Here is a 10,461-nt window from a genome sequence, read left to right on the forward strand (position 1 = left end):
AATATTCCCCACACCATTACACCAACAACCCAAGACTGAACTGCTGATACAAGGAAGGATAGAATCATGCTTTCCTGTTATTGTTCTATTACAGCAGAAATCAAGACCAGGTAATATTTTTCCAATCTTCTATTGTCCAGTTTTGGTGAGACTGACGGAAGTGGCATCCAATCTGGTCTTCTGCTGCTGTAGCCCATCTGCTTCGAGATTCAGCGTGATGTATATTCAGAGATACTCGTCTGCATACCTTGGCTGTAACAATTAGTTATTTGAATTACTGTTGGCTTCCTATCAGCTCAAAGTAGCCAGGCCATTGGCCTCTGACCTCTGACATAAACAAAGGCATTTTCACTCAGAGAACTGCAGCTTACTGGATCTTTTCTCATTTTTGGCCCATTTTCGGAAAGCCCTAGAGATAGTTGTGTGGGAAAACCCCAGTAGTTTGGTAGTTTTGGAAATATTCAGACTAGCACATCTGGCACCAACAACCATGCCACGTTCAAAGTCACTTAAATCACTGTGAAACCCATTCTGATGTTTGATATTAACTTAAGCAGGCAGCCTTTTCATCATATCTGTATGTCTAAATGCAGTAAATTGCTGCTATGTGACTTAACTTTTGGTGTTAAGCAGTTGAACATAAGTACCTAACAAAGTGGCTGGTGAGTGTACTATATAGTATGCGAAGTACTTCACTTTACTTGATAGATATCAGTGAAGTTAAAGTTGAAAAATAAAATTAACTTTCACGTACTATATGCACATACAGTACAATTAATATATTAGTCACTAGTTTATGTTGGCACAGAACACTGTGCTTGCAGCAGTTAAATAACTGGCAAGCCCACTGACATTCCTTTGCTGCTACAGCAGTGGAAAGATAAGGGTCTGTGTGTGGGTGAGAGAGAAAGAGAGCCAGAGTTTATTCTCAATGCGGTTGCACAAACCTGAAGTTTGGTCTCTAGCTTGTGTATGTAGGCCTATTGTGGTTATATGGGTTGGCATTCTTAGACACTGCAGATGGAATGCTCCCCACTGTCTGTTCATGTGTGTCTGTGTTTTTTTAAGCAAATGCATTTGTATATTAATGAAATGCATATTAAGAACGATGACTTCACTTCATCTAAATATCAAATTATGTTAAACAAATTATGTTTAGAAAGCACTGTTCAGCATCAGCTTTTCAAAACTGCCAAACCAATATTAGCTGGTTAGCCCAATCCCCAAAATCAAAACGGGGTACTGAATACCCTACAATCCCACGTTCACTGCCGGGAGATCAGGATTTACCCATGATAATAACACACCTTGTAAAAAGTAGTGTAAACAAGTTGCTGTAAATTCTATGTTAACTTACTGACATCCAGCTACAAGTCTGTTACTGTAAATTTAATTCACATGAGATCCCGTAATTTAATTACTATAAATTAAATAACTGAAAGCTATCATACATTTAATTTACAGCATATTTACTGTAGATAATACAGCAAATTACTACCAGCGACTTTACTGTAAATGCAGTTGTAGCATGATGTAAAAGTGTTTACAGTAACGTTAGCAACTTTACTGTAACTTAAAGTAACTTTAACTTTAAGTAACTTTAAGTTACTATAAACAGTTGTTTCCAGTAAATTAATGGTGTCCAGCTGCCAGCAAGTTGCTGCACAGAGTTACAACAACCTATGTACAGCACTTTCTCGTCTGAAAGCCAGGTTTTTTACTTTTACTTATTTATTTGATTGTTTGTGTCATTATTAGTAAAGTTAATCTACAGAATAAACTGTGTTTTTAGCATTTATTTCTCTAAATGAATATCCCTGCTGCTGTGTGCTTGTCTTTGTGTGATTTGTTGTAGTATGGTTAGCACTGAGTAGGCCAACATACACAGTACACACGTCAATAAATGCTGATATTGTTCAAGGACAAGGTTTTATGTTCCCTGGTCTCACCCAATGACTGTATAAAAGTCATTGGTCTCACCTCTAGCTACAAACCCTGCCCTATTCCCCTCGATCAACGTTCTTTGAATCATGATTTGATTTATTTGGTCTTGTTCGAGGCGTTCCGAACGAGGACGCGTACAGGAAGTAAACAAGCTGTTGGTAACGGTGAGCAGATCATTGACTGGAGCCACTTGTCGCCGACAAAGAAGGAGTGCTTTCTCACGATGTTGCGTTTGTTTTTGTCCAGGCAAAGTACTTTTTGTACCAAATGCAGCATGTTAGCAGCACGCGAGTCGCCTGTGACGACCCCGCGTGCAGGAGCGCGAGCCAGGCAGCAGCAGAAGTCAGATAGTATTTTTATTCAGCAACAAAGGCGATATGTGGGAGGACCAGCCTTTCGTAAATACCGGTTAAAGTCCACGATTTGGATGTATGGGGTTGGAGTGGGGATCGCTTTAGCTGTCGGGCTGAAATACAGCAGCGACGGTGCCAGCAGTTTCTGCGATGTTAAAGTTACGAGAGCAGAGAAGACGGATCGATACAAAGATGCTATAAAAGTTAGCAGAGACCTTGTGGAGCGGATAAAGGTAGGCACAGAGGTAGGCTTATAACTTGCTTTGTAATTGATTGACTAGTGTCCCTTTGCGCTGTCTTATTAACCCGAAGCCCACCTGTAGCAACTCGGTGTGTTTGTGTGTTGGCAGGATGAGGTCGGTGCTCCGGGAGTGGTAGTTGGCGTCTCTGTGGATGGGGCTGAGGTCTGGTGTGAAGGTTGGTGACCATGCATCGCACTATTTTCATCCCATCCCACAATTCCCACATGCACAGTGTCCCACATTTTTAGTGTAGGGAGTTTACAAAAGTTTTGCTCAAAGTGTGATTCAAAAACAGCTAATCCAACACAAACATGACGTGACCGCACAGAAAAACAGCTGAAATAACGACTGCTATTATAGAAAAGAAAATAACCTTCTCCCATACGATTCTGAGAACAAACTAGGGCTCATTTCGGTACCTCCGGTGTGTACACTTTTGCTTTAAAATATAAATTAAATAAATAAGGGAGCGCGCACACATCGGATGTTGATGAATGAAATGGTAAGTCTTAAAATATATCCTACCATACACTGTGTAATTTGTTGAGAACAAAATTGTGTAATAATGGTCAGTGGAAACCATTATTATTAACCCCTTGAGCGCTGGATTTTTTTTACAGGGTTCTGAAAAACTAAATACAGCCTTACTGCTTCCATTTGAATTACATGGATAACTCACAGCTAGGTGGTGCTAGTCAAATGCAAATGCACACTCACTGATTATCAGCAAGTGTGAGTAGTGTGAGCCCTATAGGCTTCAGTTAGCATGTTAAATGTTAAAGTTCATGTCAGTATAATTAGAAAAAAAATAAGCAAATATATCTTGTTTGGACAGGGTTTCAGGAGCCTCTTCTCTCTAAAAAAACAAACAAACAAAAACATGGCATGTGGAACTATGTCCTTTATACAGATCAGACCAACATGGAGATGTTTGGCAAAAAACAAACAGCATATCAACACAAACGCCCCATACCAGCTATCAAGGCACAGGACTTGGGCACCTTGCAGGCACTGATTCAGCCATGAGCTCCTCTATATACCAAAGTCAAATGTGAGTCCATCTGTCTGACAGCTAAAGCTTGGGGCAAACTGAGTCATGTGATAGGACAATGATCCCAACCACAGCGGCAAATCTACAACAGAATGGCTGAACAAATCAGTCAAAGTCCATACCTGAGTATGACTAAAATGCTGTGGCAGGACCTTAGGAGAGTAGTAGATAAATTAATCCCCACAAACATCAATGAACTGAAGCAAAGTTTTAATAAAGTGTGGGTCCGAATTCCTCCAGAATAATGTGACAGACCAACTAAAGGTGATACTACAAGCTACTGAATCATGGAGTGCACTTTAAATATGTAAAAATAGACACTGTTACAAATGTTTTAACAGTAATGTAACACTGGCTAAAGGTTAAAAAGGTTAACAGTTGTTGTACAAGAATGGCAGCAAGTCCTAAAATTTGTTATTGTTGCTATTGTCACTGTTGGCAGGCTCTGAGTGGCTCAAAACAGACATTTTAGGTCAAAGCATGTAGCTGCTTTTGACTCAACTGGAGGTAGCCCACTGGTATCTGCTTGTATTAGTATTTCTGCATATTTATCATAGATTGTATTTAAATTGTGCTTTGTTGCAGTGCTAAAAAAAGATACATTTAAAGGGTCTGTGTTCAGTTTCCTTACTGCAGAATGTTTTAAAATATATAATTTATTAGGTTAATGAGTCATCTGTAAACACCGGTATATTTCCCTAAAAATGCATTGCCATTCTTATGACTTTTTAAAACACTTTATCTAATTTAGGAATTGGTTATGCTGATTTGGAGAATCGTGTCCCATGCACGCCAGAAACGGTGATGAGAATCGCCAGCATCAGTAAGCCCCTCACCTCTGCAGCTGCTGCACGACTGTGCGAGGAGGGGAAACTAGATCTTGATGCCCCAGTCCAGAAATATGTCCCACAGTTTCCCCAAAAACAGTTTGATGGGCAAGACGTAAGCAATTTCAAATACTGCAAAAAAAAAAATGACATGCAGTATCTCGTTCTTCTAGCATTTTATCTATTTGTTTGGTTTGTATTGTTTTTAAGGTCACAATAACCTCACGTATGCTTCTGTCCCACCTGAGTGGCATTCGGCATTATGAGAAAGATGCAAAGAAAGTGAAGGAGGACAAAGAGAAAGCCAAGCGACTTTTAAAGCCCCCGGTTAAAGAAAAAGAGAATGAAAAGAGCTCATCTGAAAGCAAAGACAACAAAGCCGCAACAGATCAGAACACCAAGAAGAAAAAAGAGTTTGAGCACGAGGAGTACTACTTAAAGGACAACTTTGAAAGTGTCATTCAGTCTTTGGACCTTTTTAAGAATGACCCCCTCATTTTCAAACCTGGTAAAGCTCAAACTTTATTTCGTTGTTTCTCTGTATTCACAGTTACAATGCTAACATCTTGATGAGATGTATGTTTTACTCCATGCATGCAGGCACAACCTTTCTGTACTCCACTCATGCCTTCACGCTGCTTAGTGCTGTTGTGGAGCGGGCTGCTGGTCGGCGATTCCTGGACGTCATGATGGATATGTTCCGCGAGCTGGGAATGCTCAATACAGTGCCCGATGAGAATGACCCTATTATTTACAACCGCTCTAGGTAGTGTATAATCTCCAGTCTCAAGTTATGTCCAAATTGCCTTAAAAACATGATGCTCATGCTTGTTTGTTTGTTTTTTTGATGAGGTATAGCAGTGAGTTTGTACTACCTGTCTATGCGATTCCACAGGTTTTATCATCACAACAAGCGCGGACGTGTTGTGAATTGCCCGTACGTAGACAACTCCTACAAGTGGGCAGGAGGTGGTTTTCTTTCCACTGTGGGAAACCTGCTGCTCTTTGGAAATGCTCTGCTTTACAGCTACCAGGTGGCTCACTTGCAGGATACTAACGGCTTGCTTCCTGGATTTCTCAAACCCAAAACAGCGATAGAGCTTTGGGCACCAGTTGATGGGACTGAAGCCAGCTGGGATAAGGACGGACTGTATGCTCAAGGCTGGTTGGTAGTGGAGAAGGTGCAAAAATATGGCCAGTGCAGGAAGCGCAGACACTATGTATCACACACAGGAAGTGCTGTGGGCGCTAGCAGTGTCCTCCTGGTGTTACCCAGCGAAGAGATTGACCAGTGCCAAGGACAGACCCCGATCCTCCCACAGGGGGTGGTGGTCACCATCATTGCTAACATGCAGTCCGTGGGACTCAACAACACTGCACTGAAAATTGCGAAGGAGTTTGATAATGCCAGAAGGAAGTAGAACTGTTTACACAGGTGTGTGAGTTTACCTGCAAGAAAACTTTGTGATCTTGTGTCATTTTGATAGAGCTTTTCAATGTGTCTGAACTTTAAGGAAATAAAATTAGTCTTAAGTATCCATTTATATAAATGTTTTGAGTTTATTTACATTAAGCATTTTCTCAATTACAGCATTAAAGTAAGGAAGACATTCTGCCACTAGACGGAAGCAGTCCCCGCCTCCCCCCAAAACAGACTCTGATACAAGTTTCTTGGATTTATATAGAAGGCAGTTCAATTCTCTTTAAAACGTAACACGTCAATCCAGAACATTTTTTTAAAATAAATTACTACTTTTAAGTAAAAAACATTTCACTCACAATTTATTTAAATCAGCTTTGCGTATTTTCTTCCTTTTAGGGCTGTCTATATACAGATATTTCCTTAAAGAGGGGGGGGGGGACACTGACTACATATTTTTTGCTCTCTAATGGTTTCACTGTAGCATTTTTAAAATACCAATATCAACAGCCACAGTGTCAGTCCTGACCTAATGCTGGCAAGAATTCTAAAGTGAAACCATTCAGTCAGCATTTACAATGTTGTTTCTGCTCACACATTTTTTTTATTTATTTATTTATTTTTTTTAATTTGTTAACAAATACAAACTATGGGAAATGCAGTCCAACAAGTTTGGATTTCCTCCTCTGTGCAGCAAATTGAAGCCAATTTGGTGACACCATTCTCATAAAACTCCTGGGATCACCCGTGCCCCTGTTTTTGTTAGATTTAAGGACACCGATGAATAGCTTGGGATAAGCGAATTATACAGACCCCCTACACACATGCATGTGTGTTCATGCATGTGTCCAGAATTGTGGGATCCAGTTTTAAGTTTTAAAAACTGCAAAGTGCTGACATCTTTGTAAAGTGAGATCTCACTGACTGGTCCAGGACACCTCAATGAGCAATTATACTTTAAGAGATGTGATTAGATGTGAGATTAGGTTAAGAGTGGAGGTTTGGAATGAAGCATTGAAGAGGAAGAATTACTAGTGCGTTAACGTCTCACAAGTAAATAAGAGTGTGTAATGGCATGTCACCAGAAATCACACATTCAAATCATTTAAAAAAAATGATGGAATATATTTACAAATGCAAAATATTTTCTAATAACATACAGAAACTTAGTTTATAATCCCACAATTGCCACAAATTTTAAAAAGTCACACTTAAACTGCACTTTAATATGTTTTGACAAGGTGAAATGTGATTTAACATCAGAGCAATGGTGGTGTGACACTCGTCAATTTGCCCTTTAAGGTCAGTGCAGTAGTTTTTCACTCTCATTTTTTTTCATTTTTTTTAGCTTTTTTCAAAGTCATTTTCAAAACCTCAGATAGCATGACAAGATAAATGACACTTCTCACAATTCGTTCCTGAAACCATCAAATGCACCACCAAATCAAATCAGAAGGAAGGATCATGCTCTTGATTGTACCTTCCAGTATTCTTGGTTGTGGTTCTGTTGTCTCTGTTCCTTCGCTTTTCGCATCCTGTGTGGTGGTAAGTAATGGTTATAAGCTTAGAAAGTATGTACAGTAATACAAAGACGTCCTGGTGCTACTTACAGATGCTTTGAGAGTGTTTACCTAAAACCACAATGTACTTACTTGCGTATGTAGTAGACAATAAATCCCAGCACTATCAAGATAAGGAGAGTAATGACAATCACAGCTGCAATTAAACCAGCCTCATCTGAAATGGGCTGTGTGACTCCGAGCTGGAACTGTTCACATCTGCTGCCTTTGTAGTTTGGGTTGCACCTGCAGGCAGATAGCGTTGCACAAATATTTGCAAATTCACAAACAACATTGCCAGGTTGGGTAGTGTCCATATTTTTTTACATTAAGATTTTTTTTTCTAAGACAATTAAAAACACTGATTGATTTCAATAAACTTACACACAAGAAAGTGTGTCCATGGAAGATATTTTATAACATGTCCCTCCATTCATGCAGTAGGTGGCATCCTCTGCACTGCAAGGGTTTCCATGATCTACAGAGATAAAAAGAAGGTAGGATAGCTATAACAGAGCTGGAAAGATGCTTTTTCTTAATATATAGAATTTGTTCGCTCCTCAGAGGGTTTTAGTTTTATGATTGTTGGTATTATTACCTGACATCATTGATAATGTTCTGTTTTTCCTGCTGTCTCACTAAGAACACAAGGAAGAATTTTGACAAAGAAAAGTACATGAGCACTCAACACGAGGAAAGCACGTTTTTAGGCAACATGTAAACAATTTCTGTGAATCTGACAGGAGTCATAGCGTTATTGATTATTACGTTAGAGAAATAGATCTCTAATATATCTGTTTGAATAAATCAACAATCTGCCCTTACCAGCTCATAAAATCCCAGCTTTTGGGTGGTTAGCGCAGCTCCTGAGTCTAAGTCATAATGACACCTGGATCTCAGAGAACGTAGTCTTGAGAGTGAGCTCCTCCCTAGGCCTAAAAAAATGTTGAGATTGCAGTTTGTCCGCATTGCAAGTTAAATGTCAGGATACAGGCTGGTAATGTTTTAACATGAAATGAACAGTATTGTTGTTTTTGTTGTTGTATAAGCAAATCAAAATGGTTTTTAGAGGTCTGCAGAGCTTCCTGGAGGTCATTATATGGCTTATATGACCTCTGTGAGTGTTAGAATCGAATGAAGACTGATTACATGACATATTGGTTTTGCTTTTGTAGGATAAGTTTCGTCAGAAAACAGGTGACGAAACCGACTTCTGTGAATGCGAGCTTGGTATGTCTGGGTTTGGTACAACTGAAACTGAATGGAGTGGCATGCAAAGAATGTGTGAATGTAATCGTGGGATGAGTTTATAGTCAACGGAAGTACTGCACTAATTCTTGCATAGAGATAATTACTACACTGCTTAGAACCGTTAGGTGACAATAAGCTGGCTATTTTTAATCTTTTATGATCATGTTTTTCTAAATTTATGTAACCCAGCATCATCCAGTGTGGCAACGGTAAACTGATTTAATTAGTTATCTGTTCAATTTGTGATTATTTAATGCCTCCTACACTTTTCATTTAGCTAATATACCGAGGCACTGTTTTTCAAAGGATGTACAGTTAAGAACTAATTAACAGTAGCCAATCACTCAATGAGGCTTTATAGATAAGTTTGATTTGTATATACGCTGCTTTGTTTGCTTTATTCTGCTCTTAAAACTTTAAATTTATCAAGAAATACTTTGTTTTATGACCTTTATGAAATCCCAAAAAGTTGATTCCGATCATCATCATCAGTGAAAGAAACATTTCATCACTCATCAGAGTGACTTCTTCCGTCTCAGCTGACTGCAAGTTTCCCCAATCTTATAAACAATACATTTGCAGAATGACTGAAACTAGAAGCACTGACAAACCTTTTGGGATTTCCTTACCTGGATGATTGAGCATGCATCAAGACCTTGATGAAAAAATACAAAAGGAGACGTTCACATTTTTCAAAGCTGTCTTAAAGCATTAGCTGATGCTCATTTATTGACCTACTTTGAAACAGGTTTGACTTGCTGTAATTATTTTGTTCTATTCATATAGGCCATTACAAAAAGGCCTTTCATAATGATCATCTAGTTGGCAGTTGGAGTAAATATCCAGTTGGAGTAACTGTTTTCTTGTAACTACATTTCTTATTTGTTTTTCTTTCTGCTGCAGATAAGGAGGAAAAGACTGTATGGAAATAAAAGGTTTTCAGAATAGAAAGGCTGACTTAGCAAGATATGCAGTTAAAATTATATTAACTTATCTCATGATAACCTAAATATATTTTTAATGATTTTTTTCAACTTTGTAATATGTTATATTTTTCTTTGTATTACATCCTTAAATTGATGCTTGATCCACTTCTAAGCTCATCCTGACTTGCATTAACCTGCAAAATTTCTTCTTATAGTTTTGATTTTATTGTACTTCAGTGACTACGAGGCATCCATGGACTGATCTAGCACAGCAGCCCCAGTGCTCCCTCCACCATGCTTCACAGCTGGATTGAAGTGTCCCTGCTCCAGTGCTCAAATGCCTTTGTTTCCTCAAACCTCGTCTACCTTTTTTTCCTCTTGCCAAAAAGTCCAGTGTTTGTCTCACCTCTTCACAGAACAGAAAATTAGGTAGACTGTGATATTTTTGTCAAGCTGTAATGATCTTGCTGTGTTCTGGGTGTTTCTTCACCTCTTTCAGGATTGCAGGATTGCTGAGCTCGATAACCCACCCTTCCAAGAAGTGTATGGAGAACAGGTACACACATACTTTTTATTCAGCCTGCGCTTTGAGTGTGTGTGTTTAATAAAGATAGGACAGTGCCATTGTTTATTAGTTTCATGGGTTGGTGTTTAGGTATCATTTTAATTTAAGTTTTAGAAATCTATTGGAAAGTGGTGGTAATTTTCTTTTAACTGTACCGGTACTTAAAAAAGTTGCAGTGTCATCATACATTTATAAGTGCAGGCTTGATAGCTTAGTGCACTAAAAGTGAAAAACCTCATGAGCATCTATTAAGGGATGACTTACTGTTTTTTATTTTCTGCAAAGGGATCTAAAGCCTTGGCAAATTGTTTAATACCGTTTAT

At 38.8% G+C, this 10,461-nt stretch overlaps 2 protein-coding genes across 5 annotated transcripts; one reads left to right on the top strand and one right to left on the bottom strand.

The window, feature by feature from the left end:
• The first annotated feature begins 1,981 nt into the window (after positions 1–1,981).
• On the top strand, positions 1,982–6,191 carry lactb (lactamase, beta). Of its 4 annotated transcripts, none has more exons than XM_026175927.1 (7): positions 1,982–2,542; positions 2,648–2,714; positions 4,342–4,532; positions 4,628–4,925; positions 5,018–5,183; positions 5,313–5,852; positions 6,009–6,191. In XM_026175927.1, exons 1-6 carry the CDS (start codon positions 2,168–2,170, stop codon positions 5,836–5,838), a joined length of 1,623 nt encoding a protein of 540 aa, XP_026031712.1. In that variant the 5' UTR covers positions 1,982–2,167; the 3' UTR covers positions 5,839–5,852; positions 6,009–6,191. The 4 variants fall into 4 exon arrangements, with proteins under 4 accessions (XP_026031712.1, XP_026031714.1, XP_026031711.1 ...); XM_026175929.1 differs by lacking the exon at positions 6,009–6,191 and having other exon boundaries at positions 1,982–2,108; positions 2,191–2,542; positions 5,313–5,961; XM_026175926.1 differs by lacking the exon at positions 6,009–6,191 and having other exon boundaries at positions 5,313–5,961.
• nrg4 (neuregulin 4) lies at positions 6,187–8,267 on the bottom strand. Its single transcript, XM_026175930.1, has 5 exons — positions 8,222–8,267; positions 7,995–8,034; positions 7,781–7,874; positions 7,490–7,642; positions 6,187–7,372 (listed from the first exon to the last, which is right to left on the bottom strand). Exons 2-5 carry the CDS (start codon positions 8,002–8,004, stop codon positions 7,300–7,302), a joined length of 330 nt encoding a protein of 109 aa, XP_026031715.1. The 5' UTR covers positions 8,005–8,034; positions 8,222–8,267; the 3' UTR covers positions 6,187–7,299.
• Between the last annotated feature and the right edge of the window lie 2,194 nt (positions 8,268–10,461).

Source organism: Astatotilapia calliptera, chromosome 7, assembly GCF_900246225.1.
Source record: "Astatotilapia calliptera chromosome 7, fAstCal1.2, whole genome shotgun sequence".
In the NCBI taxonomy this organism is placed as follows: Eukaryota; Metazoa; Chordata; class Actinopteri; order Cichliformes; family Cichlidae; genus Astatotilapia; species Astatotilapia calliptera.

Coding starts and splice junctions, on each gene's coding strand:
- lactb (XM_026175927.1), top strand. CDS start 2,168: ATGTTGCGTTTGTTTTTGTCCAGGCAAAGTACTTTTTGTACCAAATGC. Junction 2,715..4,341: donor GGCTGAGGTCTGGTGTGAAG/GTTGGTGACCAT, acceptor TATCTAATTTAG/GAATTGGTTATGCTGATTTG. Junction 4,533..4,627: donor AACAGTTTGATGGGCAAGAC/GTAAGCAATTTC, acceptor ATTGTTTTTAAG/GTCACAATAACCTCACGTAT.
- nrg4 (XM_026175930.1), bottom strand. Junction 7,643..7,780: donor ATGGACACACTTTCTTGTGT/GTAAGTTTATTG, acceptor ATCTGCCTGCAG/GTGCAACCCAAACTACAAAG. Junction 7,373..7,489: donor ATTGTCTACTACATACGCAA/GTAAGTACATTG, acceptor ACCACCACACAG/GATGCGAAAAGCGAAGGAAC.